The sequence below is a fragment of the Pseudophryne corroboree genome, chromosome 2, assembly GCF_028390025.1.
Source record: "Pseudophryne corroboree isolate aPseCor3 chromosome 2, aPseCor3.hap2, whole genome shotgun sequence".
In the NCBI taxonomy this organism is placed as follows: domain Eukaryota; kingdom Metazoa; phylum Chordata; class Amphibia; order Anura; family Myobatrachidae; genus Pseudophryne; species Pseudophryne corroboree.
In genome coordinates this window covers 138436402-138461633 of record NC_086445.1, presented here as the reverse complement: position 1 = coordinate 138461633, position 25232 = coordinate 138436402, and the positions used below count along the sequence as shown (strand labels likewise).

At 46.1% G+C, this 25232-nt stretch overlaps 1 protein-coding gene across 1 annotated transcript in view; it reads right to left on the bottom strand.

The window, feature by feature from the left end:
• Positions 1-316: 316 nt before the first annotated feature.
• The window catches only part of MEDAG (mesenteric estrogen dependent adipogenesis), a 116912-nt gene continuing 91996 nt past the window's right edge, over positions 317-25232 (bottom strand). The window contains exon 5 of the mRNA XM_063951754.1: positions 317-1951. Coding sequence (XP_063807824.1) covers positions 1872-1951 — 80 coding nt within the window. The 3' untranslated portion in view covers positions 317-1871. The remainder of the gene's footprint in view (positions 1952-25232) is intronic.

The following is a 25232-nucleotide window of genomic DNA, read 5'->3' as shown; positions in this document are numbered from 1 at the left end:
GAGTTATGTGTGCGGGGCGAGCGGGTGGGGCAAGGGAGCGGCCACATATGGAAAAGCCAATCCCGGGATTGACTATTTTTCAGTCCCGAGTATCGGCCTCCCTAAATGCAATGCAATGCATTTCATCAATACTTAGATTTCATCAGGGATTTGTCAGACACGGGGAAATCCATATATATTATGTCCTCCTTAGCATGTGTAGGAAGTGTAAACATTATGCAATGAATGACCTTTGACCTTCTTTGTTGGGTATGAGGGTATACTTCTAGGTGACGTCTCGAGTGTGTTAAATTTCAGGACATCCCACCTCTGCAAATTATGATCAGATAATTTTATTTGCAAGAAAGTTAAAGCATATTTTATACCATTATATGTTTTTAACAGCCTACTGAAACGACTACACTATGGGGCTAATTCAGTAAGGATAGCAAATTCTGCTATCCTTTTGCACCCATGCTGGGGGCCGCCCAGCATGCTTGACCGGCGCCTCCCCCCTCCTGCTACAAGCAGAAATTGTGTTCACCACGCAAATTTCTGCTTGTTAGCAGAAACTAAGGTTGACTCCTGCCTGAGCAGCTTAGCTGCGGCCGCAGGAGTCCCGGTGCCATTTTCCCTGTCGCGACGGCTGCGTGTGACATCATGCAGCCTCCACGACCACGCCCCTGACACTCCCCCGTTCGCACCGCACAACCCACCATTAGGGTTGCCCCGCAACGCTCATTTTCCTCCCTGAAAACAGAGCGTTGCCGCCCGCCTCTGCCTGATTGACAGGCAGAGGCGATCGCATTTTCTGCGGCCCCCGCAGAAAATGCAGACGCATGCGCAGTAGGGCCCGCTGCGCATGCGCCCACGCCACCCCCACAAAAATTCTGTACGAATTGTGACTTGCGATCCTTACTGAATTTGCCCCTATAAGCGCTCTATTGGTGTTTGTATTGTCAGTTTACATACATGATTTCATTGCACATACAGTACTAATCAATGTGCAGGTTGACAGCAGAAATACTTGCTAGTCGTGATGTTTACATTTATACAGAACAAAACAGTTTTCACCAATAACAGTTCCTGCTCCAAATAAAACTATGGGTCGGATTTTGGGTTGATGGTTTCGCCTTGTAAATGAATGCACCGCCCCAGTTCTACGTCTGCAAGAACCCTGGCTACACAGCCACAACAACCACAGAATGTTTCTCTTATGAGTAAAAGCCTTGTCACTGCGCAGTCCATACCCAGTAACGCCCACTTGGTTCTCGGAGGGAATTCTTATGGGTCAGAATTGCTGTAAGTACAGAAAGATGCTTTGTAGCCTGTGATGTCTGTGCAGTGTGCTAAAAGTGGCTAGATGCGGCTGCCTGCAAACTTGCACACGCCTCAGACCCAATGACTGCCAACCACAGAACCATGCAATTGAGGTTTAAGAAATTGATAAAGTGGCCCAAAATAATAGTGACAGGAGATAAAGAATAAATGTTCTATCTTGCCGGGCCTTTCTTACATAACACCGGACAAGATTCAGAAGGGACTTTTCTTCCTATATCTGATGGTATAGGGGCATTTTAGCTTAACCTCAGAAAAATGCCGTAAGTGAAATCCAGTATATTAAAACAATGGATAAAATATAGTTTCTTAAGTCATATCCAGTGGTATTCTCCAGGGTCATTTATGAAGCTTCGACAGGAAAATATCAGTGTACATTTTAATTTTGCAGTTAAATGGAAAATGGGTTTATACCCCAACATCTCTAGCGGTGTCCATGATGCACATTCCAAGTACATTTTGTTTAGGAGCAACTTTACGTTTTTTGGGGACATTTACTTTTATTCAGGTCCAAATATTGAACAACTTATGTTGTGACAGTTCTTAGTTTTACTTCATGACTCTGGAGGCCAGACTGGTGCTGTAGCATCGTTTGTATTTTCTTCTGGTGGAAACGGATCTTCCAGGATCATATCTGAAAATACAATGAGACGGATACTTTTTATTATATAATCTGTCACGTTTACACTTGGGGGGAAGATTCAATTAGCCGCTGAATTTACCACAGATTAATTGATCCCCTGGGACTATCCAATTAGTCAGCCGGCTGCAGTTAACGGCAGACCCAAAAACAAATCCCCGATAAAAACTTATCCCAGATTCTATTTGCTAACGCCCGAAAACAGTTCATTTACCAGGGGAGAAAAAGGGGCTTTAATTGCCTGAGGCTACCACCCTTTTTCACATCCATTAAATTAACGGGTCAAATTAAATTCTCCCTTACGTACATGTATATATATATATATATGTACTTATGAATACACCGGTTGAGTATACCATATTCTAAATCTTAAAAAATCCGAAATGCTCCCAAAAAAAAATTAAAAAAATGGAGTGCCTACTGAGATAGCTTTGTTTTCAGATGGTACAATGAACACAAACTATGTTTCATATGTAAAGATATCAAAAATAGGAATTTGATACCTACCGGTAATTCCTTTTCTCGTAGTCCGTAGGGGATACTGGGATGGTCTTAGTACCATGGGGTATAGATGGGTCCCATTGGAGCCTTGGCACTTTAAATCTTTATAGTGTGTGCTGGCTCCTCCCCTCTATGCCCCTCTACCAGACTCAGTCTAGGAAACTGTGCCCGAGGAGACGGAGATACATTGTGTCGAAGTCGAAAAATATTGCAGTACACACATCACGTACAAACTACACACAGATGGCCTCTGTGCGCGTACTTGCTCTGCCGTGCGTGCGCATATTCCCAATTTGTGTGTGGTCGCTCCCGCGGTCCTGCGTATTAGCGCGTGGTATGAGTAATTACGGTAGTGTTTGTAATCGCATGGAAAAGCCATAAAAACAAATTACATATTTAATCCAAATAGTGCACAATGTACACATAGTCTCCCTGCACCACACCAGTGAGTTACACATGTTTAAATGGTATAAGAACAAAGGGATTCACCTTTACAGGACAGGAAGGGACAGAACTAGGTTATAAGGAGGTGTTTGGTATCCAGCTGTAGGGTATTTTAAGAGCAATATTCCGGTGTTTGTTTGCACCTGTTATGCGCAGGAGCAGAATATAAATATTAACTGTATTTATTGTACACTTGATATGCGGCGGGAACCCACAGGAGACAATCTGCAAGTGCACCTGGAACAGACATCGCCCACCTATTCAAACTGACCTATGACCTCTTCTGTACTGTAAATGACCATCCCTGTGTCCAATGGATAAAGAGATTACAGTTCCCATTGTGTTAGGTTTTGGACAAATGTATAAATAGCCAGCTGCAGGCCAGGTCACTCTCTCAATCTCTGAAGATCATCAATCTTGATGATTGAGGACCGGACCGGGAAGTGCAGGCGAAACCAAAATGTATGTACCATTGACTGTAGCCATTTTCTTTTTGTTTTGTATTGTATTGTTGTTATTGTAACCCCCTGCTAGTAAAGAACCGTTGGTTGGTCAGATCCCAACATAGTCTTTGAAATACAAATTGGTGTCATGTCTCTCTTTCCCTGCTAGTGTTATATAAGTGAAATCCAGTCACATGTGTAGCTGCAAAGTGCTCACGGCGTGTCTTTGTGTGTGTACGCACCGCGTGTACTTTGTATGACCATCGCAGCGTTTGTACGCAAAGTGCGTACACGATACGGGGCTTTGTACGCAAACTGGGTAAAAAGTACGTAGGCTAAGGATTGATTACAGCGGCCGCAGCGGCTCCATTTAAAGTGTATTGAATATCTTTTTAAAGTGTTGCTTTTAGTCCTGTAAGTAAACCAACATTTACAATTGGGAGCTCGATTCGGTTTTTTCACATACTCAAAGGCTAGCAGGTCATAGCAGACTTTTATCTATCAGCAAAGGGTGGAAAGATATCTACGTTAAACCTTTTCCTGGCTGTTGGATGTTCTAAAAACCCTATTTGTGTGCTGTTAGATTGCGTTTGCTCTGTCTGGTCTATAGAGGTGCTGACAGAGCCCGGAGGTAAACAGGAAAAAAGCTATTTAAAAGTCTGTGTAATTTTGGAGCCAAGAGCGTACACAAAGCGTACCAATAGTTTGCAGACTCTCCCGTACATTGTTGCCATAGGGTAGTAATCATTCTTAAACCTGTGTGAAATCGGATACATTTGTTTGCTATATAGATAAATTTGAAATAAATGTATTTAAGGGAGTAATTATAAGAAAACACAAAACACAGTTCTGGCCCAGTCATAAAGGGTTATACGGAACAAGTGTGGGGTGTATTAAGTGAGTAATTATAGTTTGTATTGCTCACATTTATAGAGATTGTGTGATTTGTTTTATTGCGGACGCACGTTTGTACACGTGGTCCGGACAAAGTACAGGAGAGCGCTCGTAGTGTAAAAGGCAAGCTGGTCGCGTGTTTACGCAAGGTTGCGTAGGAATACGGACGCTAAGTACAAAGCACACAATATTTGTTCAATTAAGGTGGGATAGTAGACATTTAATACAATAGCACATAACTATCCGGTTTCAAAAGCAGGTTACTCTAAAATTTAGTTTAAAAACCGTGAACACCTCTGGAAAAAAGCTACTGAGGGAGTAAAAGATTTTCTGTACAGAAAAGAAAAATAAGGTGTATTTGAGTGAGTGAAAGTGGAGTGAGAGGATTTGAACCCCGGAAATTTGGGTCCCATGGGTACACCATGTGAGTGGAGACTTGGTGGCGTGAGGCGACTGACTCACGTTAATAAAGGTAAAGGTAATGCGCAAATTGTGAGGAGATTTGTAGAGGAGCGTAATATAGGATTGTGCATTGTGCAGAAGTATAGAAATTGTGAATTGAAGTGTAAAGGTTTTGTATTACGCTCCGGCTGAGGTTTTGCAGCTTGTGATTCGATTCCAGTGGTCGTAGGGCGGACAGGTAACAAGTACCTATACGCTGTGCGATTGGACCGCATGTTTGTGGGTGCGATGCATAGCGCAACTTGATACCCCTTTTACGAGCTTTTGCGTAAAATCGCGGTATCATTATCGCTGTGTAGAGCATACGCAAGCGTGATTTAGAAAAAAGTCAAAAAGGGAAGTTTTCGCTGGTCTCTCTCAGGAAAATCTTCAGCGGCGGATATTCGCTGGAACAGGTAAGTTACTCCTAAAAACTTCCAGTGAATAGAAGCCAGTTAGGGCCTCACTGAGTACGCGGCGTTCACTATTGGAGTGAGTCGTGATACGTCAGCGGAGAAGGAGCGAGTGAAAGCGCTAGGTGTCTTCACCGTCTATTTGCGGTGTGCATTGGGGATTGCGTTTATTGGCAAAAAGTCTGCGATGGGATCCAATTGCACAAGCAGTGGGCGTTTGGTAGCTAGGGTTCAGGCAGAAGAGTTGGGACCGAGAAGGTCAGAATTGCGGCCGAAAGGGTTAGCAAGGTTTATTATGTGTGAAAAATATGGTTCACACACGGAGGCTTTTTGCAATGAGTGGGTACGTATGACTGCGGAAGATAGAGCCCCATTCCCAAAGGTCGGTAGCTTTGAATCAGAAGTGTTACAGAACATAAGGATTAAAGTATGTCTGATTAAATCCAGTAAACAAAGGGTCAGACATACTAATTGTTTAAGCCTGTGGCAGCAAGAGGGGGAGATGCAAAAGGAACTGGCTTGCACAGCAAGTTCCAAATCTAGCGGGAAAGCAATTGCAAGAGCACCACCACCACCACCATATATTGATGGGGAGAAATTGGCTACAAGCAATGGTGCATCGGTAAAAGATAGGAAAATGATAGATAAATGTGTTAACCCTAACCTTAACCCTTGCCAGTTGTATCCCGTTATAAATTTTCCTCAGGACTGTGAGCAGGAAGATGAGCCAAGCACGATATCGGCACTCTCTCTAGCAGCCACCAAACAGGACACCCAGGTAGGCACGGCCCAACCACCAAGAGTTGTAGCAAGGCCCCCTAGCGGAGGGATAAGTGACGTCGTGTCCACAGGTTAGTACGGCACCATACACTATGCAGAGACAATAGCTCTGCATAGCTCCTGGTTAGATAATAGGGAGCAGCGCGTTGCGGTTAATGGATCTTTTTCAACTTGGACTGAAGTGCTAAGTGGTGTGCCGCAAGGCTCAGTATTAGGACCGCTATTGTTCAATATTTTCATTAACGACCTAACAGAAGGTCTAGAGAGCATGGTGTCAATTTTTGCAGATGATACCAAATTGTGTAAGGCTATAAATACAGAGGAGGATGCCGAGTCTCTTCAGAACGACTTAGTTAAATTAGAAGCATGGGCAGCCAAATGGAGAATGCGCTTCAACACAGACAAGTGTAAGGTAATGCACTGTGGTAACAAGAACAAAAATTACACCTAACTACTAAATGGGGTAAAAATAAGAATTTACTTACCGATAATTCTATTTCTCATAGTCCGTAGTGGATGCTGGGGACTCCGTCAGGACCATGGGGAATAGCGGCTCCGCAGGAGACAGGGCACAAAAAGTAAGCTTTTAGGATCACATGGTGTGTACTGGCTCCTCCCCCTATGACCCTCCTCCAAGCCTCAGTTAGGTACTGTGCCCGGACGAGCGTACACAATAAGGAAGGATCTTGAATCCCGGGTAAGACTCATACCAGCCACACCAATCACACCGTACAACTTGTGATTTGAACTAGAGATGAGCGGGTTCGGTTTCTCTGAATCCGAACCCGCACGAACTTCATGTTTTTTTTCACGGGTCCGAGCGACTCGGATCTTCCCGCCTTGCTCGGTTAACCCGAGCGCGCCCGAACGTCATCATGACGCTGTCGGATTCTCGCGAGACTCGGATTCTATATAAGGAGCCGCGCGTCGCCGCCATTTTCACACGTGCATTGAGATTGATAGGGAGAGGACGTGGCTGGCGTCCTCTCCATTTAGATTAGAAGAGAGAGAGAGATTGACCTGATTTACTGGAGCTTAGGAGTACTGTAGAACTGTAGAGAGTGCAGAGTTTACTAGTGACTGACCACAGTGACCACCAGACAGTGCAGTTTTATTTAATATATCCGTTCTCTGCCTGAAAAAAACGATACACAGTGACTCAGTCACATACCATATCTGTGTGCACTGCTCAGCCCAGTGTGCTGCATCATCTATGTATATATCTGACTGTGCTCAGCTCACACATCTTATAATTGTGGGGGAGACTGGGGAGCACTGCAGTGCCAGTTATAGGTTATAGCAGGAGCCAGGAGTACATATTATTATTAAAATTAAACAGTGCACACTTTTGCTGCAGGAGTGCCACTGCCAGTGTGACTGACCAGTGACCTGACCACACTGACCACCAGTATAGTTAGTAGTATAGTATACTATATTGTGATTGCCTGAAAAAGTTAAACACTCGTATCTGACTGTGCTCAGCTCACACATCTTATAATTGTGGGGGAGACTGGGGAGCACTGCAGTGCCAGTTATAGGTTATAGCAGGAGCCAGGAGTACATATTATTATTAAAATTAAACAGTGCACACTTTTGCTGCAGGAGTGCCACTGCCAGTGTGACTGACCAGTGACCTGACCACACTGACCACCAGTATAGTTAGTAGTATAGTATACTATATTGTGATTGCCTGAAAAAGTTAAACACTCGTCGTGTGACTTCACTTGTGTGGTGTTTTTTTTTTTATTCTATAAAAAACTCATTCTGCTGACAGACAGTGTCCAGCAGGTCCGTCATTATATAATATATACCTGTCCGGCTGCAGTAGTGATATATATATATTTTTTATATCATTATTTATCATCCAGTCGCAGCAGACACAGTACGGTAGTTCACGGCTGTAGCTACCTCTGTGTCGGCACTCGGCAGTCCGTCCATAATTGTATACCACCTACCCGTGGTTTTTTTTTCTTTCTTCTTTATACATACATACTACTACTACATCTCTTTATCAACCAGTCTATATTAGCAGCAGACACAGTACAGTACGGTAGTCCACGGCTGTAGCTACCTCTGTGTCGGCACTCGGCAGTCCGTCCATAATTGTATACCACCTACCCGTGGTTTTTTTTTCTTTCTTCTTTATACATACATACTACTACTACTGCATCTCTTTATCAACCAGTCTATATTAGCAGCAGACACAGTACAGTACGGTAGTCCACGGCTGTAGCTACCTCTGTGTCGGCACTGGGCAGTCCGTCCATAATTGTATACCACCTACCCGTGGTTTTTCTTTCTTTCTTCTTTATACATACATACTACTACTACATCTCTTTATCAACCAGTCTATATTAGCAGCAGACACAGTACAGTACGGTAGTCCACGGCTGTAGCTACCTCTGTGTCGGCACTGGGCAGTCCGTCCATAATTGTATACCACCTACCCGTGGTTTTTTTTTCTTTCTTCTTTATACATACATACTACTACTACTACATCTCTTTATCAACCAGTCTATATTAGCAGCAGACACAGTACAGTACGGTAGTCCATGGCTGTAGCTACCTCTGTGTCGGCACTGGGCAGTCCGTCCATAATTGTATACCACCTACCCGTGGTTTTTTTTTCTTTCTTCTTTATACATACATACTACTACTACATCTCTTTATCAACCAGTCTATATTAGCAGCAGACACAGTACAGTACGGTAGTCCACAGCTGTAGCTACCTCTGTGTCGGCACTGGGCAGTCCGTCCATAATTGTATACCACCTACCCGTGGTTTTTTTTTCTTTCTTCTTTATACATACATACTACTACTACTACATCTCTTTATCAACCAGTCTATATTAGCAGCAGACACAGTACAGTACGGTAGTCCACGGCTGTAGCTACCTCTGTGTCGGCACTGGGCAGTCCGTCCATAATTGTATACCACCTACCCGTGGTTTTTTTTTCTTTCTTCTTTATACATACATACTACTACTACTACATCTCTTTATCAACCAGTCTATATTAGCAGCAGACACAGTACAGTACGGTAGTCCACGGCTGTAGCTACCTCTGTGTCGGCACTGGGCAGTCCGTCCATAATTGTATACCACCTACCCGTGGTTTTTTTTTCTTTCTTCTTTATACATACATACTACTACTACATCTCTTTATCAACCAGTCTATATTAGCAGCAGACACAGTACAGTACGGTAGTCCACGGCTGTAGCTACCTCTGTGTCGGCACTCGGCAGTCCGTCCATAATTGTATACCACCTACCCGTGGTTTTTTTTTCTTTCTTCTTTATACATACATACTACTACTACATCTCTTTATCAACCAGTCTATATTAGCAGCAGACACAGTACAGTACGGTAGTCCACGGCTGTAGCTACCTCTGTGTCGGCACTCGGCAGTCCATCCATAATTGTATACTAGTATCCATCCATCTCCATTGTTTACCTGAGGTGCCTTTTAGTTGTGCCTATTAAAATATGGAGAACAAAAATGTTGAGGTTCCAAAATTAGGGAAAGATCAAGATCCACTTCCACCTCGTGCTGAAGCTGCTGCCACTAGTCATGGCCGAGACGATGAAATGCCAGCAACGTCGTCTGCCAAGGCCGATGCCCAATGTCATAGTACAGAGCATGTCAAATCCAAAACACCAAATATCAGTAAAAAAAGGACTCCAAAACCTAAAATAAAATTGTCGGAGGAGAAGCGTAAACTTGCCAATATGCCATTTACCACACGGAGTGGCAAGGAACGGCTGAGGCCCTGGCCTATGTTCATGGCTAGTGGTTCAGCTTCACATGAGGATGGAGGCACTCAGCCTCTCGCTAGAAAAATGAAAAGACTCAAGCTGGCAAAAGCAGTAGCACCGCAAAGAACTGTGCGTTCTTCGAAATCCCAAATCCACAAGGAGAGTCCAATTGTGTCGGTTGCGATGCCTGACCTTCCCAACACTGGACGTGAAGAGCATGCGCCTTCCACCATTTGCACGCCCCCTGCAAGTGCTGGAAGGAGCACCCGCAGTCCAGTTCCTGATAGTCAGATTGAAGATGTCAGTGTTGAAGTACACCAGGATGAGGAGGATATGGGTGTTGCTGGCGCTGGGGAGGAAATTGACCAGGAGGATTCTGATGGTGAGGTGGTTTGTTTAAGTCAGGCACCCGGGGAGACACCTGTTGTCCGTGGGAGGAATAGGGCCGTTGACATGCCTGGTGAAAATACCAAAAAAATCAGCTCTTCGGTGTGGAAGTATTTCACCAGAAATGCGGACAACAGGTGTCAAGCCGTGTGTTCCCTTTGTCAAGCTGTAATAAGTAGGGGTAAGGACGTTAACCACCTCGGAACATCCTCCCTTATACGTCACCTGCAGCGCATTCATAATAAGTCAGTGACAAGTTCAAAAACTTGGGCCGACAGCGGAAGCAGTCCACTGACCAGTAAATCCCTTCCTCTTGTAACCAAGCTCACGCAAACCACCCCACCAACTCCCTCAGTGTCAATTTCCTCCTTCCCCAGGAATGCCAATAGTCCTGCAGGCCATGTCACTGGCAATTCTGACGAGTCCTCTCCTGCCTGGGATTCCTCCGATGCATCCTTGCGTGTAACGCCTACTGCTGCTGGCGCTGCTGTTGTTGCTGCTGGGAGTCGATGGTCATCCCAGAGGGGAAGTCGTAAGCCCACTTGTACTACTTCCAGTAAGCAATTGACTGTCCAACAGTCCTTTGCGAGGAAGATGAAATATCACAGCAGTCATCCTGTTGCAAAGCGGATAACTGAGTCCTTGACAACTATGTTGGTGTTAGACGTGCGTCCGGTATCCGCCGTTAGTTCACAGGGAACTAGACAATTTATTGAGGCAGTGTGCCCCCGTTACCAAATACCATCTAGGTTCCACTTCTGTAGGCAGGCGATACCGAGAATGTACACGGACGTCAGAAAAAGACTCACCAGTGTCCTAAAAAATGCAGTTGTACCCAATGTCCACTTAACCACGGACATGTGGACAAGTGGAGCAGGGCAGGGTCAGGACTATATGACTGACAGCCCACTGGGTAGATGTATGGACTCCCGCCGCAAGAACAGCAGCGGCGGCACAAGTAGCAGCATCTCGCAAACGCCAACTCTTTCCTAGGCAGGCTACGCTTTGTATCACCGCTTTCCAGAATACGCACACAGCTGAAAACCTCTTACGGCAACTGAGGAAGATCATCGCAGAATGGCTTACCCCAATTGGACTCTCCTGTGGATTTGTGGCATCGGACAACGCCAGCAATATTGTGTGTGCATTAAATATGGGCAAATTCCAGCACGTCCCATGTTTTGCACATACCTTGAATTTGGTGGTGCAGAATTTTTTTAAAAACGACAGGGGCGTGCAAGAGATGCTGTCGGTGGCCAGAAGAATTGCGGGACACTTTCGGCGTACAGGCACCACGTACAGAAGACTGGAGCACCACCAAAAACTACTGAACCTGCCCTGCCATCATCTGAAGCAAGAAGTGGTAACGAGGTGGAATTCAACCCTCTATATGCTTCAGAGGTTGGAGGAGCAGCAAAAGGCCATTCAAGCCTATACAATTGAGCACGATATAGGAGGTGGAATGCACCTGTCTCAAGTGCAGTGGAGAATGATTTCAACGTTGTGCAAGGTTCTGATGCCCTTTGAACTTGCCACACGTGAAGTCAGTTCAGACACTGCCAGCCTGAGTCAGGTCATTCCCCTCATCAGGCTTTTGCAGAAGAAGCTGGAGGCATTGAAGAAGGAGCTAAAAGGGAGCGATTCCGCTAGGCATGTGGGACTTGTGGATGCAGCCCTTAATTCGCTTAACAAGGATTCACGGGTGGTCAATCTGTTGAAATCAGAGCACTACATTTTGGCCACCGTGCTCGATCCTAGATTTAAAACCTACCTTGGATCTCTCTTTCCGGCAGACACAAGTCTGCTGGGGTGCAAAGACCTGCTGGTGACAAAATTGTCAAGTCAAGCGGAACGCGACCTGTCAACATCTCCTCCTTCACATTCTCCCGCAACTGGGGGTGCGAGGAAAAGGCTCAGAATTCCGAGCCCACCCGCTGGCGGTGATGCAGGGCAGTCTGGAGCGACTGCTGATGCTGACATCTGGTCCGGACTGAAGGACCTGACAACGATTACGGACATGTCGTCTACTGTCACTGCATATGATTCTCTCAACATTGAAAGAATGGTGGAGGATTATATGAGTGACCGCATCCAAGTAGGCACGTCAGACAGTCCGTACTTATACTGGCAGGAAAAAGAGGCAATTTGGAGGCCCTTGCACAAACTGGCTTTATTCTACCTAAGTTGCCCTCCCACAAGTGTGTACTCCGAAAGAGTGTTTAGTGCCGCCGCTCACCTTGTCAGCAATCGGCGTACGAGGTTACATCCAGAAAATGTGGAGAAGATGATGTTCATTAAAATGAATTATAATCAATTCCTCCGCGGAGACATTGACCAGCAGCAATTGCCTCCACAAAGTACACAGGGAGCTGAGATGGTGGATTCCAGTGGGGACGAATTGATAATCTGTGAGGAGGGGGATGTACACGGTGATATATCGGAGGATGATGATGAGGTGGACATCTTGCCTCTGTAGAGCCAGTTTGTGCAAGGAGAGATTAATTGCTTCTTTTTTGGTGGGGGTCCAAACCAACCCGTCATATCAGTCACAGTCGTGTGGCAGACCCTGTCACTGAAATGATGGGTTGGTTAAAGTGTGCATGTCCTGTTTATACAACATAAGGGTGGGTGGGAGGGCCCAAGGACAATTCCATCTTGCACCTCTTTTTTCTTTTCTTTTTCTTTGCGTCATGTGCTGTTTGGGGAGGGTTTTTTGGAAGGGACATCCTGCGTGACACTGCAGTGCCACTCCTAGATGGGCCCGGTGTTTGTGTCGGCCACTAGGGTCGCTAATCTTACTCACACAGCTACCTCATTGCGCCTCTTTTTTTCTTTGCGTCATGTGCTGTTTGGGGAGGGTTTTTTGGAAGGGACATCCTGCGTGACACTGCAGTGCCACTCCTAGATGGGCCAGGTGTTTGTGTCGGGCACTTGGGTCGCTGAGCTTAGTCACACAGCTACCTCATTGCACCTCTTTTTTTCTTTGCGTCATGTGCTGTTTGGGGAGTGTTTTTTGGAAGGGCCATCCTGCGTGACACTGCAGTGCCACTCCTAGATGGGCCAGGTGTTTGTGTCGGCCACTAGGGTCGCTTAGCTTAGTCATCCAGCGACCTCGGTGCAAATTTTAGGACTAAAAATAATATTGTGAGGTGTGAGGTATTCAGAATAGACTGAAAATGAGTGGAAATTATGGTTTTTGAGGTTAATAATAATATGGGATCAAAATGACCCCCAAATTCTATGATTTAAGCTGTTTTTTAGGGTTTTTTGAAAAAAACACCCGAATCCAAAACACACCCGAATCCGACAAAATAAATTCGGTGAGGTTTTGCCAAAACGCGGTCGAACCCAAAACACGGCCGCGGAACCGAACCCAAAACCAAAACACAAAACCCGAAAAATTTCAGGCGCTCATCTCTAATTTGAACCCAGTTAACAGTATGATAACAACGAAGAAGCCTCTGAAAAGATGGCTCACAACAATAATAACCCGATTTTTGTAACAATAACTATGTACAAGTATTGCAGACAATCCGCACTTGGGATGGGCGCCCAGCATCCACTACGGACTATGAGAAATAGAATTATCGGTAAGTAAATTCTTATTTTCTCTAACGTCCTAGTGGATGCTGGGGACTCCGTCAGGACCATGGGGATTATACCAAAGCTCCCAAACGGGCGGGAGAGTGCGGATGACTCTGCAGCACCGAATGAGAGAACTCCAGGTCCTCCTTAGCCAGAGTATCAAATTTGTAAAATTTTACAAACGTGTTCTCCCCTGACCACGTAGCTGCTCGGCAAAGTTGTAATGCCGAGACCCCTCGGGCAGCCGCCCAAGATGAGCCCACCTTCCTTGTGGAGTGGGCATTTACAGATTTAGGCTGTGGCAGGCCTGCCACAGAATGTGCAAGTTGGATTGTGCTACAGATCCAACGAGCAATCGTCTGCTTAGACGCAGGAGCACCCATCTTGTTGGGTGCATACAGGATAAACAGCGAGTCAGATTTTCTGACTCCAGCCGTCCTTGAAATATATATTTTCAATGCTCTGACAACGTCCAGCAACTTGGAGTCCTCCAAGTCGCTAGTAGCCGCAGGCACCACAATAGGCTGGTTCAAGTGAAAAGCCGAAACCACCTTAGGCAGAAACTGAGGACGCGTCCGCAGTTCTGCCCTGTCCGAATGGAAAATCAGATATGGGCTTTTGTACGATAAAGCCGCCAACTCTGATACTCTCCTGGCTGAAGCCAGGGCCAGTAGCATGGTTACTTTCCATGTAAGATACTTCAAATCTACCGATTTGAGCGGCTCAAACCAATGGGATTTGAGAAAATCCAAAACTACGTTGAGATCCCACGGTGCCACTGGAGGCACAATTGGGGGCTGTATATGTAGTACACCTTTGACAAAGGTTTGTACTTCAGGCACTGAAGCCAATTCTTTCTGGAAGAAAATCGATAAGGCCGAAATTTGAACCTTAATAGACCCCAATTTGAGGCCCATAGACAATCCTGCCTGCAGGAAATGTAGGAATCGACCCAATTGAAATTCCTCCGTTGGGGCCTTCTTGGCCTCACACCACGCAACATATTTTCTCCAAATGCGGTGATAATGTTGTGCGGTCACTTCCTTCCTGGCTTTAATCAAGGTAGGAATAACTTCCTCTGGAATGCCCTTTTCTTTTAGAATCCGGCGTTCAACCGCCATGCCGTCAAACGCAGTCGCGGTAAGTCTTGGAACATACAAGGTCCCTGCTGAAGCAGATCCCTTCTTAACGGTAGAGGCCACGGCTCTTCCGTGAGCATCTCTTGAAGTTCCGGGTACCAAGTCCTTATCGGCCAATCCGGAGCCACGAGTATTGTTCTTACTTCCCGTAGCCGTATAATTCTCAGTACCTTTGGTATGAGAGGCAGAGGAGGAAACACATACACGGACTGGTACACCCACGGTGTTACCAGAGCGTCCACAGCTATTGCCTGAGGGTCTCTTGACCTGGCGCAATATCTGTCCAGTTTCTTGTTGAGGCGGGACGCCATCATGTCCACCTTTGGTTTTTCCCAACGGTTCACAATCATGTGGAAGACTTCTGGATGAAGTCCCCACTCTCCCGGGTGGAGGTCGTGTCTGCTGAGGAAGTCTGCTTCCCAGTTGTCCACTCCCGGAATGAACACTGCTGACAGTGCTATGACATGATTTTCCGCCCAGCGAAGAATCCTTGCAGCTTCTGTCATTGCTCTTCTGCTTCTCGTGCCACCCTGTCTGTTTACGTGGGCGACTGCCGTGATGTTGTCCGACTGGATCAACACCGGCTGACCCTGAAGCAGCGGTTTTGCCAGGCTTAGAGCATTGTAAATCGCTCTTAGCTACAGTATATTTATGTGAAGAGACGTCTCCAGGTTCGACCACACGCCCTGGAAGTTTCTTCCCTGTGTGACTGCTCCCCAGCCTCGTAGGCTGGCATCCGTAGTCACCAGGACCCAGTCCTGTATGCCGAATCTGCGGCCCTCTAACAGATGGGCACTCTGCAACCACCACAGAAGAGACACCCTTGTTCTTGGTGACAGTGTTATCCGCTGATGCATGTGCAGATGCGATCCGGACCATTTGTCCAGCAGATCCCACTGAAATATTCGTGCGTGGAATCTGCCGAATGGAATTGCTTCGTAAGAAGCCACCATCTTTCCCAGGACTCTTGTGCATTGATGTACTGACACATTTCCTGGTTTTAGGAGGTTCCTGACAAGTTCGGATAACTCCCTTGCTTTCTCCTCCGGGAGAAACACCTTTTTCTGAACAGTGTCCAGAATCATTCCCAGGAACAGCAGACGTGTCGTCGGGGTCAATTGAGATTTTGGAAGATTCAGAATCCACCCGTGTTGTTGAAGCACTACTTGGGTTAGTGCTACTCCGACTTCCAGCTGTTCTCTGGACCTTGCCCTTATCAGGAGATCGTCCAAGTAAGGGATAATTAATACGCCTTTTCTTCGTAGAAGAACCATCATTTCGGCCATTACCTTGGTAAAGACCCGAGGTGCCGTGGACAAACCAAACGGCAGCGTTTGAAACTGATAATGACAGTTTTGTATCACGAACCTGAGATACCCTTGGTGTGAAGGGTAAATTGGGACATGCAGATAAGCATCTTTTATGTCCAGGGACACCATGAAGACCCCTTCTTCCAGATTCGCTATCACTGCTCTGAGTGACTCCATCTTGAACTTGAATTTCTGTATGTACAGGTTCAAGGATTTCAGATTTAGAATAGGTCTTACCGAACCGTCCGGCTTCGGTACCACAAATAGTGTGGAATAATACCCCTTTCCCTGTTGTAGGAGGGGTACCTTGACTATCACCTGCTGAGAATACAGCTTGTGAATGGCTTCCAATACCGTCGCCCTTTCTGAGGGAGACGTTGGTAAAGCAGACTTTAGGAACCGGCGAGGGGGAGACTTTTCGAATTCCAACTTGTAACCCTGAGATACTACCTGCAGGATCCAAGGGTCCACCTGTGAGCGCGCCCACTGTGTGCTGAAAATCTTTAGTCGACCCCCCACCGCCCCTGAGTCCGCTTGCACAGCCCCAGCGTCATGCTGAGGGCTTTGTAGAAGCCGGGGAGGGCTTCTGTTCGTGGGAAGTAGTTGCTTGCTGCACCCTCTTACCCCTTCCTTTGCCTCTGGGCAAATATGACTGTCCTTTTGCCCGCTTGTTCTTATAGGAACGAAAGGACTGCGGCTGAAAAGACGGTGTCTTTTTCTGTTGGGAGGTGACCTGAGGTAAAAAAAGTGGATTTTCCGGCTGTTGCCGTGGCCACCAGATCCGATAGACCGACCCCAAATAATTCCTCTCCTTTATACGGCAATACTTCCATATGCCGTTTGGAATCCGCATCACCTGACCACTGTCGCGTCCATAAACTTCTTCTGGCAGATATGGACATCGCACTTACTCTCGATGCCAGAGTGCAAATATCCCTCTGAGCATCTCGCATATAAAGAAAAGCATCCTTTAATTGCTCTATAGTCAATAAAATACTGTCCCTATCCAGGGTATCAATATTTTCAGTCAGGGAATCCGACCACACCACCCCAGCACTGCACATCCAGGCTGAGGCTATTGCTGGTCGCAGTATAACACCAGTATGTGTGTATATACTCTTCAGGGTAGTTTCCAGCCTCCTATCAGCTGGATCCTTGAGGGCGGCCGTATCAGGAGACGGTAACGCCACTTGTTTTGATAAGCGTGTGAGCGCCTTATCCACCCTAGGGGGTGTTTCCCAGCGCGCCCTAACCTCTGGTGGGAAAGGGTATAATGCCAATAACTTCTTTGAAATTAGCAGTTTTCTATCGGGGTTAACCCACGCTTCATCACACACGTCATTCAATTCCTCTGATTCTGGAAAAGCTACAGGTAGTTTTTTCACACCCCACATACCGTAATACCCCCCTTTGAGGTACCTGCAGTATCAGAGATATGCAAAGCCTCCTTCATTGCCGTGATCATATAACGTGTGGCCCTATTGGAAAATACGTTTCTTTCTTCACCGTCGACACTAGATTCATCTGTGTCGGTACCTGTGTCGACTGACTGAGGTAAGGGACGTTTTACAGCCCCTGACGGTGCCTGAGACGCCTGGACAGGTACTAACTGGTTTTCCGGCCGTCTCATGTCGTCAACTGACTTTTGCAGCGTGCTAACATTATCACGTAATTCCATAATTAAAGCCATCCATTCCGGTGTCGACTCCCTAGGGGGTGACATCACCATTACCGGCAATTGCTCCACCTCCACACCAACATCGTCCTCATACATGTCGACACACACGTACCGACACACAGCAGACACACAGGGAATGCTCTTATCGAAGACAGGACCCCACTAGCCCCTTGGGGAGACAGAGGGAGAGTTTGCCAGCACACACCAAAGCGCTATAAAAATGTATATAAACAACCCTAAAAGGTGTTGTTTCTGTTATATGCGCTTAATATATAAAAATATTGCCAAAATATGCCCCCCTTCTCTGTTTTACCCTGTTTCTGTAGTGCAGTGCAGGGGAGAGTCCTGGGAGCCTTCCTCACAGCGGAGCTGAGCAGGAAAATGGCGCTGTGTGCTGAGGAGAATAGGCCCCGCCCCCTAAAACGGCGGGCTCTTCTCCCGGAGTTTGCGATATATGGCAGGGGTTAAATACATCCATATAGCCTCAAGGGCTATATGTGATGTATTTTAGCCATAGAAAAAGGTATTATACATTGCTGCCCAGGGCGCCCCCCCCAGCGCCCTGCACCCTCAGTGACCGCTGGTGTGAAGTGTGCCGACAACAATGGCGCACAGCTGTAGTGCTGTGCGCTACCTTATGAAGACTGAAAGTCTTCTGCCGCCTGTTTCCGGACCTCTGGACCTCTTCAACTTCGGCATCTGCAAGGGGGGTCGGCGGCACGGCTCTGGGACCGGACTCCATGGCTGGGCCTGTGTTCGATCCCTCTGGAGCTAATGGTGTCCAGTAGCCTAAGAAGCAAATCCATCCTGCACGCAGGTGAGTTCACTTCTCTCCCCTAAGTCCCTCGTAGCAGTGAGCCTGTTGCCAGCAGGACTCACTGAAAATAAGAAACCTAAAAAACTTTTTCTAAGCAGCTCTTTATGAGAGCCACCTAGATTGCACCCTGCTCGGACGGGCACAAAAACCTAACTGAGGCTTGGAGGAGGGTCATAGGGGGAGGAGCCAGTACACACCATGTGATCCTAAAAGCTTACTTTTTGTGCCCTGTCTCCTGCGGAGCCGCTATTCCCCATGGTCCTGACGGAGTCCCCAGCATCCACTAGGACGTTAGAGAAATTAGGGGATTCTGTACTGGAAAAGGACTTGGGTGTCCTCATAGATAGCAAGCTAAGCAGTAGTACCCAAAGTAGGACTGCAGCAAAGAAGGCTAATAAGATATTAGCATGCATAAAACGGGGTATTGATGCTAGGGACGAGAGTATTATACTCCCGTTATATAAATCACTAGTGAGGCCACACCTTGAATACTGTGTACAATTCTGGGCACCGTACTACAAAAAGGATATCCTGGAGCTTGAAAAGGTACAGAGGAGGGTGACCAAACTAATTAAGGGCATGGAGACGATGGAATACAAGGAAAGGCTTGAAAGACTAGGCATGTTTACATTGGAAAAGCGGAGACTAAGAGGGGATATGATCAACATCTACAAATATATAAGGGGACAATACACAGAGCTTGCGCGGGACCTGTTTTTGGTTAGATCAACACAGAGGACTCGTGGACACTCGCTCAGGTTAGAGGAGAGGAGATTCCGCACAATACGGCGTAAAGGCTTTTTCACGGTAAGGACAATACGTGTTTGGAATTCCCTGCCCGAGGGAGTTGTTATGGCGGAATCTGTCAACACCTTTAAGAATGGGTTAGATAAATTCCTAATGGATAAGGATATCCAGGGGTGTGGTGCATAGTCATGCATTATAGTTACTATAAATAGGGATAAAATGCAACGGCTGACAGCAGCATCAGTCAGAAATTTTAGTCAAATCATCATGCATAGGAGACCACAAATAGGTTGAACTCGATGGACAATTGTCTTTTTTCAACCTCAGATACTATGTTACTATGTTACTATGTAGTTGAATTAAATCCTGTCAGGGTGATTGCAGTTCCCAACGGGAAAATTGACACTCAGGGGGTGACTCCCATCAGGAACATTGCCATGCATTGTCCCTGGTCCCGGGCAGAGTTAAGGTCAATTATGTCAGAATTTCCCGATCCCAGAAAAGATCTAGTCGGATGCCAGAAGTTCATTAAAGAGTTAGGTAACGCTCACAAGCCCACAAATAAAGATTGGCGAACAGTGCTACGGGTGTGTTTACCCTCTAATATTGACATCCCAAAATTCATAACGGATTGTAAGTTAGACGCAGAGGTACCTCTCACTGATGAATACAATCAGGAGAATGTACGGCAAATCAACCTGCAATTAGGAGTGTATTTCCCTACTGTTGTTAAATGGAATAAAATCTTCTCCATAAGACAAAAAGAAGGTGAAATGGCATCCGAATATTTCCATCGAGCACTGCAGGAAATAGCTAGATATACTGGGATCGAGGACATTAAGGATAATGCACACCACAGGGAGGTAGCTGTTTCTGTATTAATGGACGGGTTAAAGGAGGCACTGAGGACAAGGGTGCAAACCTCTCTACCTAATTGGAGAGGTATCTCGGTGGCTGCATTGAGAGAGTCCGCTGTCGAGCACGATCGGAACATCAGTAAGCACAGGGAGTCGCAAGGGGATAAGCTGATGACGGTGAGTATACAGGCTCTTACAGCAAAACCACATCAGCCAAAACCCCAGACCCCTGATGGTAAGTCATGGTCAATAGTATGCTTCTATTGTAATAAGGAAGGACATTTTGCAAGGGACTGTAGGAACAAAGGGACACATAACGTGTACAGCCCCCCAGGATGATTTGAAATGCAATAATGAAATGACTGTGAAATATTTGGTTAGGATGAACCAGCAGCTGAGAAATCAACAAAGAAATCTAAAGCTGGTGATTCCTGACCTACCGAACAGTAATTGTCATGACATTGAGCCTGGGGATTATGTGATGATTCAAAATTTCTTACGCTCAGGTTGCCTCATAGACAGGTGGGAAGGACCGTACCAAGTCTTACTAACCAGCACGACAGCATTAAAGGTCGCCGAAAGAGAGACTTGGGTCCACTCGTCCCACTGCAAGAAGGTCACTGACCCGGAGAGAACTCATGACAAAGAGCAAGGTGAAGAGAACCTCGTATCACTAGAGTGTTTGTTCCGGGAAAGTTGAGAGGCAGGACTGTTGAACGGCACCTGAGCGCGGAGAGCAACAAGACCAAGGACGGTTGTCGCACCATTTTCTTTTTTTCACCCTCCCCTGCATTTTCCTTTCTTTTCTCCTCCTTATTTTCCTTCTTTCCCCCAACGAAATGGATCTATCACAAGAGACTGCGTTTCGGGTTCTACTAGTAATTCTGTTTTTGATCAGGACAATTTGTTTTGGTGAGGGTCCCAGAGAGGTCAAGCGGGGATCTGGAATGGGTTCTGATGGCGAGTACGAATTTGTAGGATCGCAGGAGCAGCACATCACTCGAGTAAAGGCTGGTATCAGTAAGCGCTCGGGTAGTCATGGAGCTCGGAGGCAATGTGAAGGGTTATTGTCTGATGAATATTGTATTTGTAGGAATTGTGAGAACATAGTCGAAGATGGGTGCATCCAGAGATGTCAGTCCAACATTAATATCGACATGGACCGACATCCGTTGAGTGATTACCACTCACTAGTGGGTAAGGTCTTAAACCAGACAGAATGCTGATTGTGCTCACAAGTACCTCAAGGACAGAGTAAATCAGGATTAGCAATATACCCTTTAGCAATAGATGAGGTACTCAAATTACGGGGTGGGAGACCGGTGGACAAGAAATTCAATATCTCTAGGCCCCCTAGCTTGAAGCTCCACCAGTACAACGTAGATAGGTCCCTGTTGTGTTTCAATATTTCCAATTACCGAAAACCTGGAAATTGGGAAGTGACTTGGAATAACCAGACAATGACTTTTTCACACAGAGCTGATAGGATTCCTGTTGACTCTGAACTTGTCCGCCAGATAGCCAACAGTGGGAGGTATTTTCGGTATAGGTATACACGTGGAAGCAAGACCATGTGGGTTGGAAAAGTATCATCAGGGTATTGTGCCCATATCATCCAGCCCGATACTTGTACTGAGCAAATGAGAGAACTAGGGATTGGTTTCTTTACCTGGAAAGTTTGCAACATGGTGATGTTACATTTTGTCCCCTATGTTCTCCCAGATGATGCCTATTTCATATGTGGGATGAAAGCATACAAGTGGCTTGCTCCAAGCTCTGAGGGATATGACCATAACCCATGATAAGATGAAAGATGTTCACCGCAGCGCCCAGACTCCTCATAGATAGGGCAGAGAACGCAGCCTCTGATTTGATCCATGAATCCACCGGGATTCAGTTCCTTCTCGCTTTAGATATCACCCGTATTGCCAGAGGAACTATAAATTATAGGTACATCCATGCGCTAGCGAACTTGATAGACAATATCACAGAGATGTATGATGACACCTTCAGGTATACGGGAAGGGAGTTACAAGCCTACAAGAAGGAACTGATCCAGCACAGGATGGTCCTTAATTAGGTTACAGCCGTGACAGGTGGGTACTGTGTTACCCTGGCAACTCAATATGGCGTGAATTGTTGTACGTATATCACGAATAGCACTGACGATCCCACGGAGATCATCGATCAGAAGATGGACGAGATCTTACAGTTGAAGTGGGAGTTCAGGAGGAAGCACAACCTTACCTTAGCGACTGTGGGTAATGAACTGACCGGCTGGGTCTCATGGTTGAACCCACGCAAATGGGTCTCAGGGTTAGGAGAGTGGGCTCAAAATATCATTATGAGTGTGGGGAAGTTTGTCCTTTGTATCCTGGGAGTCATCATAATTATTGGTCTGATATTCAGGTGTGTTCAAATTCTAATGCGACGCAAGCGCAGCACAAATTTGATGAGTCTAAGGAGCGAGGGCGCTGTTACAGCAGCAGATTTAATTTATGACCCCTCAATAGAAACTGTGATATGATAAGGATTGTAAAAATTAATTTCATGGCCTGTTTCTTTCACCCGTTTTTCTCTGTCTCCCCCTCTGCCCAGATACATCCAACCGGAAAAGACGTCAACCCTACCCAAAATGTTTATGTAAATGTATTTTAGATATGTGTCTTATCTTCATCTCTGCAACCTCCAGTTAATGGCACACATAGTCGACAGGTGATAGCCAAATATACTAGCACTCACATATTTTCCCCCTCCATGTATCATCAACTAAATGTGCTCCCCATTTGTTGGAATAAGAAGCCGAAAAGAGCTGGGTAGTAATTGTTTGCCCATTTACAGACCCTTAATACGGGATGAGAAGGATTTAATGTATACTTCGCAATACCTCAAAGCTTTAGAACATATACGGCACGATGATACATGCCCCTCAGACACTGATTCATACATACATGCTTTTTACTATCCCACTAGGTCATACATTTCCCACCTACAACTCTTCCCCGATCATCTAAGCTTCTGTATATATTGTATAGGTAATATTTTTCTGTTTATTGATTAGTTAGTGGCAGTTATTGATGACTGCCAAAGGGTGGACTGTCGAAGTCGAAAAATATTGCAGTACACACATCACGTACAAACTACACACAGATGGCCTCCGTGCGCGTACTTGCTCTGCCGTGCGTGCGCATATTCGCAATTTGTGTGTGGTCGCTCCCGCGGTCCTGCGTATTAGCAAGTGGTATGAGTAATTACGGTAGTGTTTGTAATCGCATGGAAAAGCCATAAAAACACATTACATATTTAATCCAAATAGTGCACAATGTACACAGTCTCCCTGCACCACACCAGTGAGTTACACATGTTTAAATGGTATAAGAACAAAGGGATTCACCTTTACAGGACAGGAAGGGACAGAACTAGGTTGTAAGGAGGTGTTTGGTATCCAGCTGTAGGGTATTTTAAGAGCAATATTCCGGTGTTAGTTTGCAGAAGATCGCACGCTCCTGCGAATAGTTATGCGCAGGAGCAGAATATAAATGTTAACTGTATTTACTGTTCACTTGATATGCGGCAGGAACCCAGAGGAGACCATCTGCAAGTGCACCTGGAACAGACATCGCCCACCTATTCAAACTGACCTATGACCTCTCCTGTACTGTAAATGACCATCCCTGTGTCCAATGGATAAAGAGATTACAGTTCCCATTGTGTTAGGTTTTGGACAAATGTATAAATAGCCAGCTGCAGGCCAGGTCACTCTCAGTCTCTGAAGATCATCAACCTTGATGATTGAGGACCGGACCGGGAAGCGCAGGCGAAACCAAAACGTATGTACCATTGACTGTAGCCATTTTCTTATTGTATTGTATTGTTGTTATTGTAACCCCCTGCTAGTAAAGAACCGTTGGTGGGTCAGATCCCAACATAGTCTTTGAAATACAAATTGGTGTCGTGTCTCTCTTTCCCTGCTAGTGTTATATAAGTGAAATCCAGTCACACGTGTAGCTGCAAAGTGCTCACGGCGTGTCTTTGTGTGTGTACGCACTGCGTGTACTTTGTATGACCATCGCAGCGTTTGTACGCAAAGTGCGTACACAATACAGGGCTTTGTATGCAAACTGGGTAAAAAGTACGTAGGCTAAGGATTGATTACAGCGGCTGTAGCGGCTCCATTTAAAGTGTATTGAATGTCTTTTTAAAGTGTTGCTTTTAGTCCTGTGAGTAAATCAACATTTACAATTGAGAGAGGAAATTAGTAAAGTGGTGAGTTTTCGAACCAGCACACAACAACAGGAAGATAGTAACATAACCATACTAGAAATTAGGGACAGCAACAGCTGATCCAACGCACAACAAGTAACAACATTTGCAGGAACAAAACCGAAGCACGGAGGTGGGCGCCCAGTATCCCCTACAGACTACAAGAAAAGGAATAACCGGCAGGTATCAAATTCCTATCTAACATCGTAGGGGATACTGAGATGGTTTTAGTACCATGGGGAAGTCCCAAAGTTCCCAGACCGGGTGGGAGAGTGCCGAGACCCCTGCAAAACAGATTGTCCAAACCGAAGGACATCAGTAGACAAGGTGTTGAACTTGTGGCAGCTCGGCACAACTGTAAAGCAGAGACACCCCTTGCAGCTGCCCAGGAAGAACCCACCTACCTAGTGGAATGGGCCCGAATTGACGTCGGAAGCGGCAAAGCTGCCGTTGAGTAAGCCTGTTGGATAGTAAGCCTGATCCAACACGCAATAGACTGCTTAGAAGCAGGACAGCCAATCTTGTTGGCATCATACAACACAAAAAGCGAGTCGGACTTCCGTGTCCGAGCAGTCCGTTTGACATAGATCTTCAAAGTCCATACGACATCCAAGGACTTTGGAGTAGCAGCAGTGTCAACAACAACTGGAACCACTATCGGCTGATTGATATGAAAAGCAGACACCACCTTGGGCAGGAACTGCTGACAAGTCCTGAGCTCCGCTCTATCCTCATGGAACACCAGGTAGGGACTCTTACAGGACAAAGCCCCTAGCTCCGACACAAAGCCAAAGCCAACAGCATGACCGTCTTCCATGTG